Source organism: Lycium ferocissimum, chromosome 7, assembly GCF_029784015.1.
Source record: "Lycium ferocissimum isolate CSIRO_LF1 chromosome 7, AGI_CSIRO_Lferr_CH_V1, whole genome shotgun sequence".
Classification (NCBI taxonomy): domain Eukaryota; kingdom Viridiplantae; phylum Streptophyta; class Magnoliopsida; order Solanales; family Solanaceae; genus Lycium; species Lycium ferocissimum.
This window is the reverse complement of record NC_081348.1, coordinates 32,341,382-32,348,900: the sequence shown is the minus strand read 5'-3', so window position 1 is coordinate 32,348,900 and position 7,519 is coordinate 32,341,382. Positions and strand designations below refer to the sequence as shown.

Below are 7,519 nucleotides of genomic sequence, written 5' to 3'. Positions count from 1 at the left end.
CATTTGAATTATCATTAGAAAAGTTATATTATGGATAAAGTCACGTAACTGAAATCATAATAGATAAAGTTAAAAATAAGAAATATTGAACAACAAAAGAATTTCAAGCTTTGGCAATGTACTGATACCAAGTAATAAATATAATACCTAGAACGATAAACAAGGAATACAAACGTAAAAACTTTAATGTATATGACTTAACAATATATAAAAAGATTAAGCATAAAATTAAATAGCTAATACTCACCGCGCATCGCGCGGTTACGTACACTAGTAGTGAATAAAAAGAAGCCCTTTCTCTCTCGGCATCAGCGCCATACAATCCCCTCATATGAAGAAACTCAACTGTAACTTTTCCTCAAAAGTCAATTTTCCCTCTCATCTTCTCTGGTCTTCCTCTTAAACATCAATGGAGAAACAATTATATGCAACATCAGAAGAAAGAAAGAAAGAAATTATCCTTGATTTCCTCTAACATAATAAACATCGAGCAAAAATAATATGCAGTATTCATACTCGGATTGATTTTTAAAATATAGAACTAATTACTACTCTCACATTCCTCGTAAGAAAATCTGTTCACCCTCACAAACCCATCAAAAAGCTCTTCTACACGCAACACAGAGGACACACACAAGAAAAGAAGGGTTCATACATCAACAAAAAATAACTTGCTCTATCTTAAATTATCCCACCGATATTTTTATGGGCTTGTCTGAATTGTTTGTTGAGGAGCCCAGATTTTCCAATTTTGGATGTGGTCATGTTGGTGTGGATTTCAGGGACGAAGGACGAAGGTAAAATTTGGCAAAGGAGAGAAAAACTGACCAGCGAAACCCACTATTCCATTTGGCAAAACTAAGAGGGTCTCACACAACCATTGCGAGGCATGTCGCAGTTTGTTTTATAGAGCTGAGACACATGACCTTGCTGTTCAACGGATTTTTTTTTGGTAACACAGTGCAGCATAAATGACTATGAAGCTAGCTCTCATCTTAACATCTTAACATACAAGAAATAAGATAATTGATTCATCAAAGCTAATGTTGTTTCTGACAGCATATCTTCAAAAATTTGTGCTAAATAGGCAATTTCATGCTTGTTAGACAAAATATTCAATAGGCACGTAGCCAGAGTTTCGAAACAAATGGGGTGAAAGGCCAAAAACATGTAGAACACATGGTTGAAGTTAAACACTTGAACTTGAACCACTAGTAGCAAATATATCGACAATGCCAGGATCTTTTCCATTAATTACCATCTTTGCATATAAATTTGGGGAGGATGAGAATCAATGGAGCGACGTTGTTAAGTAATACAAATATGCATGCAAGTGGGTAGATAAATATAGCAAATTGCGACGATAAACAACGGTTGATTTCATCGCCAAGTAGGTCTACGTCACAGTTTAGGGCGTCGGCCTTCTTCTTCATCTCATCTTCAAGTAAATAAATCTTCTCTTCCCTAATAGTTAAATTCTTATGTTCCTTGGCAGCGAGAAATTTCTTTTCTTTGAGTAGTGCCTTTAGTTTCTTTTCGTTGCCGTTATCGTCTTCCAGATGACATTGAATAACATGTTGGCTAATATGACCTCATGGCAGATTAGAATATTGGATCCTTGTGCCTTACCCGACAACTTCCAACTTCCCCCCGTTTAGCCCAATGAAATACCATAGACCAATGGAAATTATTTAATATGTCTCTTTGAGTTAAAGTAAAAAATTTAGTATTCCTTTATTCAGATTAAACTAGTTGTAAAACAAGTGTTGTCTAAATTTCTTTCTGTTTCTTTTGTATTTTTTTTAATTCAATCACAATTTATTTGAGAAATGAGGTGAAAAATAATTTTGAGTTGACAGAATATTTTGAGATGTTTTGACATCTAATATGTACCAGACCATATGGAGCTCAAAACTCACAATTCATTATGTCTAATTATTACCATTACGTATAATTAGTCACTAGTGCATATTTATAGTTTATAGTTTGACATGTGGAAAAGTAAGTATCACATGTCTTATGATATAACTTGGGAAAGGTTCTTTCAAGTTAATAAAATGTTAGCCATTTGTTGCAATACAATACTTTGATTCTTGTTGTCAAAAATCTTATTGGTAGATATGAAGATTTTAAATAGTTTAATTTAAAGTTCCAAAATGTCAGACAACTTCTACCATCATTTAACTAAGAACTAAAAATTTGAAAAGAAAATTTATTACATTTCAAATGTCACGACTAGAGGTGGAACCAGAATTTGAAATTTATGGGTTTAGAATTCTAGTTCTATGAAGTGTATGGATTCTAAATTAATAATTATTACAAATTTAATGAATTTCTTAAGACAAATATAAGATTTGGACCAAAACTATTAGGTTAGGCCTAAGCTGTAACTCATATTCTAGCTTCGCCCATGGTCATTACCATATAAGAAAATAATAAACTTTACTAAATATTAATTTGTAACTTTTGACACATTTAGTTATTTTTTAGTGGTTATAAGGAGACTTTTGCTCAGGAAGTAAAACTTATTGTAACTTGAGAGATTGAAATAAGAATTTATGGAAAGAAGATTTAATGATTCATATGTCACTATACAAGAAATATATAAATGTATAGACTAAAAAGAATTGAAAATGACATTTAATTCTATATAACATATAATTTTTTAAATTATCATAAATAAAAAGTTTCCATTTTTAAAAAAATTTAGTATTGGTTGTTCAAATGAATGAGCAAATTAGGTTAAGTTTTTATTTCTCAGTAATTATTACATATACCTACCCCTTTGATCTTGATTTTTCTTTCTTTCCCGTAATTTTGTTTTCCTTTTTTTTTTTTTCCTATTTATGCAGTTTTATATTCCATTTTAAACTCAATTTTTCTTCATTAATTATTTTTAGATACTTTGTGGCCCAGGCTGTCTTTTTATTAAACGAAATGTTTGAGTGGATTAATCCTTAAAAGGATAAATTTATAGCTTTGCATCTAAAAAGGTTAAAAGAGTGAATTTCAAAAAAAAGAAATTACATAAATTTGACTTTAGATCACTAATTATTTTATTGAGTTGTCCCTGTCTAGAAGAGAAAAGGAAAGTGACTGTGGCCAGGACAATGAAAAATGAAAGGATCATGAAAAAGCTGAAGCTACTGAAAGAAAATGTAGAAGCAAGCCTAGCATCTGTTATTCCATCAACTCACTATGTGTGGTTTGTCTTTGTGATGGCAGTTGGTAGTTGTGTCATCCCAATTTGTCTTATAGTTTTCCAAAAATTCCTCTTTAATGTAAGTTCTTTTGTGTCTTTTTTTCTTTTTCTTTCTTACTCTATTTATTTTTATAACCATGTCTAATTTTGCAGAGAGATCTGAGCCGAAAGACATTACTTTAGTGCTTCCAGTAATATTTAATGGGATTTATTTAATATATCTTTGAGTTAAAATAAAAAATTTAGTATTCCTTTATCCAGATTAAAGTAGTTAGAAGTACTCATAAAAGAAGTTTAAATTTCTTTCTGATTCTTTTGTGTCTTCTTATTCAAGAACAATTTATTTGAGAAGTAGGTGAAAATATTTTTGAATTAAACAAAATATTTTAAGATGATTTAACGTCTAATATATAACCAGACCATTTGGAGCTCAAAAGACGAAAATTCATTATGTCTAATTATTACTTAAGACTTCGAAAGTAATTTTGAATCATTACTTTTTATTGTGCATTTCATATGGAGGATATTGGTTGTTTGCAACATTTTCCATGAACAGTATTAGTTGCATCTGTATTCAGCATTCAGAGTGATGAGGATTAAAGAGTATCTATCTACACAAGCCTGGTGTGAGTGAAAATCAATGTTGGAAAGATACTGAACGTGAATATTGCCAATCGACTTGTACGGTGTAATCCTTTTTAAGCAATTAATTGGTGACATGATTGGAAGAGTAAATATAGATACCTACTCTATATTTGCTGTGTTTGGGTTTTGATTTGGTTGTTCCAAAGGATTTTGAGTGACTCTTTTGGGTTAGACGTTGACACAAATTTTCAATACCACACAATTTTCAGTTTTTTGTATGTCTCAGTTTGTTATCCCATTTTTCATTTTGTCACTTTGGCTTCTCTTTTACAGAATAACATTTGTCCATATCTAATAGGAGTAGTACTAATAATTTAACTTCAATCTTCCCATTTTACTTTTTAATAAAATGATTTGTAGCCATATAAATATGTATGACTTATTTTAAATTACACATTTCAATAATCTTCTTTTTTTTGCTAAATTTCGTGTTCAATCTCACTTTCGTATAAATTGAGACAGAGGGAGTCTGTTGACTCTGGCATATATATACTCTGATTGATTTTTTTTTTTCTCTGAATGAAACGAAATCAAAAGAATCTTTTTATTTTTTAATTCTCTTGCTTATTTGTACGGCCGGCCATTAACTTCATAATAATCAATTTGGAGATAAAAAGACCCGAAGAGCCATTCGAAACTTGCACTTAACAAGATAATTCAGAGATATATAACGATAGGCGATCGAAGCCATTATTGTTACATTAGGAGAAAACACTAGAGAGAAAAAACTCTTATTGAGATTACAAAAAACATCACGCATTTAGTAACGTACATAACAGAACAACATATGTCAACACACCCAAATTATTGTTGAGAGAAAACAATTCTATTACTTGGGGGCAAATTTTGACTTAATAAACTGAACTTGTGGAGTATTAATCTGGAATGCTTGACCCAAGACATCATCAGGAACAGCTGGTGAAGCTGCAAACAACGTTGTCGCAAGAGACTGTGTACCAGGTAACTGGCTATTAAAGCCAGCAATAACAGCTGCTGGAACTTTACCATTATTCTTTTGGAAATGAACAAGTCCTCTAGGAAAAACAAAGACTTCTCCTTGTACAATGCGCTTAGAGACCAAGACATTGGCTGTGGTAATGAAGCCAACATCCAATGTACCATATAAGACATAAATCATCTCGGTGGCTCGTGGGTGGGTGTGGGGTGGGTTAATGCCACCGGGAGCGAAGTCGATACGAGCCATTGACACACCAAGTGTGTTAAGGCCAGGGATACCCTGAACGTTTGCTCCAGTGACTAAGGAGCCAAACATGTTGGTGATGGCTCCTGGTTTTGAAATGACCATTGACGAGAAATCAGCCGCCGAGAACGTGTTCTTGCATGTAAATCCGTTCACCTTCGTGGCTGTTACGTACACAATCAGATCACTTATAAGTAACATAGTAATTAATTATAAGTAAATTTCTATGATATCCAATACTTATTAGTTATTGGAGCCACTTCACTTACTTGAGTTAAGGTCAGCAACACAAATATCCTGGAGCATATCTGGGTCTCCAGCACAAGCTTTATCTGAGTTGATGGCTAATAATGCCATAATTACCACAATTAAAGGAAGCATCTTTCTAAAGGCAGCCATTTGGGATTATATGAAGCAAGTAAATAGGGGAAAAGGGACACAAACAAAGAAGATGTTTCAAATTTGTATGGATATATTGCAAAGAGAAACTAAACTGTTTATTTATAGGGAAAATATGAAAAGCTTTAGGTGAGAATTCCTAGCTGGCCAAATCAAAGTGATGTAATTGGAATTTTAGTTGACATGAGATAATTTGTGTGTAAGAGCACGAAACATGCCATTTGCTAATTGTTAATTTGACCATAAATCGACTAGGCATCTAGTCTCATTGGTGCCTCTGAGGTATAAGCTGACTCGCATTATTCGATTTGTTATCAAGTTTAGCCATTCATGTGCTGTTAATTTCTTTAAGGAGATCAATTCCTTTAACGAAAAAGCTTGAATTAAGAAATAGTCTCCATTATATCACAATTTGACACGTTCTAACAAGCTTGAAGCACCCTTTGACTTGCACAAAAAAATGGTTCTATACATAATTAACGAGCGTGAATAAGTTTAGGCCGGAGCTCATACATAGAATAAGGGATAAATCGGTAACTACCGAAGAAGAAGAAAGAATTATGTTTGTTTATTGCTAAGTATATAATATTTGAGTTTAAGTTTTGTGCACCGTCAATTTAAATAAGTTTTTACACTATTTGATCATCTAAAGGATATCTAGTAAGCATCCATAAAATCTGAGATTTGAAATTTTGAAAAAAATAAGATAGATTACCTTAACATATAAAAATGGTTTACCTTAACATATTTCCTAAGGATATCTAGTAAGCCTCCATAAAACCTAATTATATAAAAATGGTTTACCTTAACATGTATAGATGACCTAATTATATAAAAATGGTTTACCTTAACATATTTCCATTCTTCCCACTCTTTAAGGAAAGTCAACAAGCAAGAGAATTTGAAATGGTCCGTTATTAAGAGAGAGGAAAGAAGGATATAAAGCAAGTAACTAGTTCAATATATATCTTGGAGTAGGTACAAAATAGTCCCTTAACTATGCAGTTAACAGTTTTGGTCCTTTAAGTTCGCCATAAGTTAATAAAAATGGTCCCTTAACTATGAGGGTTGGTTAAAAATAGTCCTTTAAGTATGCACTTACCAGTTTTGGTCCTTTAAGTTCGCCAAAAATTAACACTTTTAGTCTTCGACAAAATATTCATCGAACTCTGTTTGTTAGATTTGACGAGTACTATGAATTTTTTTTTAGCTAGAACTCACATTTAGATGTACACATTATTAAAGAAAAGGCCAAATACCTCGGGACAAAACTGACGGTTGTCTGTCGGTTATAGGAAAAAACCGAGGAAAAACCTACAAACTTGATAATATCAGAAAATAGTGTCTCGGAACACAAAAACCGACGGACTCTGTCGATTAAAACCAAGGGAGTCCATCGGCTAAGTAAAATACGCTAGACTCGTTTTTATTGAAAACCCGGTATAAAAATAAATACTTCCATTGTATCAATTCTTTAAAAAAAAATAGTTTCCGCACATTTTTCCTCGAAAATAATTGACGGATGTAGGTTGGTTTTTGTAGAAAAAATAGTGTCCCTCGATTTTATCCATCATTTTTTCGCTTGTTTTTAGTAGTGACAATTTTGTAGTCTCTACTATTTCTAATTTATTTCTAAAGTCTGGTGTATTTTACTTAGCCGATGGACTCCCTCGGTTTTAATCGACAGAGTCCGTCGGTCTTTGTGTTCCGAGACACTATTTTCAGACATTATCAAGTCTGTAGGTTTTTCCTCGATTTTTCCCTATAACCGAATGACATCCGTCAGTTTTGTCTCGAGGTATTTGATCTTTTCTTTAATAATGCGTACCTCTAAATGTGAGTTCTAGCTAATTTTTTCCTTTTTCTTCATAGTACTCGTCAAATCTAACAAACAGAGTTCGATGAATATTTTGTCGGAGACTAAAAGTGTTAATTTTTGGCAAACTTAAAGGACCAAAACTGTTAAGTGCATACTTAAGGGACTATTTTTAACCAACCCTCATAGTTAAGGGAACATTTTTGTTAACTTGTGGCAAACTTAAAGGACCAAAACCATTAAGTGCATAGTTAAG

At 32.5% G+C, this 7,519-nt stretch overlaps 1 protein-coding gene across 1 annotated transcript; it reads right to left on the bottom strand.

The window, feature by feature from the left end:
* Window positions 1-4,491: 4,491 nt before the first annotated feature.
* Window positions 4,492-5,525, bottom strand: LOC132062715 (nectarin-1-like). The gene is made up of 2 exons (XM_059455236.1): window positions 5,318-5,525; window positions 4,492-5,212 (listed from the first exon to the last, which is right to left on the bottom strand). The coding sequence occupies exons 1-2, from the start codon at window positions 5,445-5,447 to the stop codon at window positions 4,677-4,679; spliced, it is 666 nt and encodes a 221-aa protein (XP_059311219.1). The 5' UTR covers window positions 5,448-5,525; the 3' UTR covers window positions 4,492-4,676.
* Between the last annotated feature and the right edge of the window lie 1,994 nt (window positions 5,526-7,519).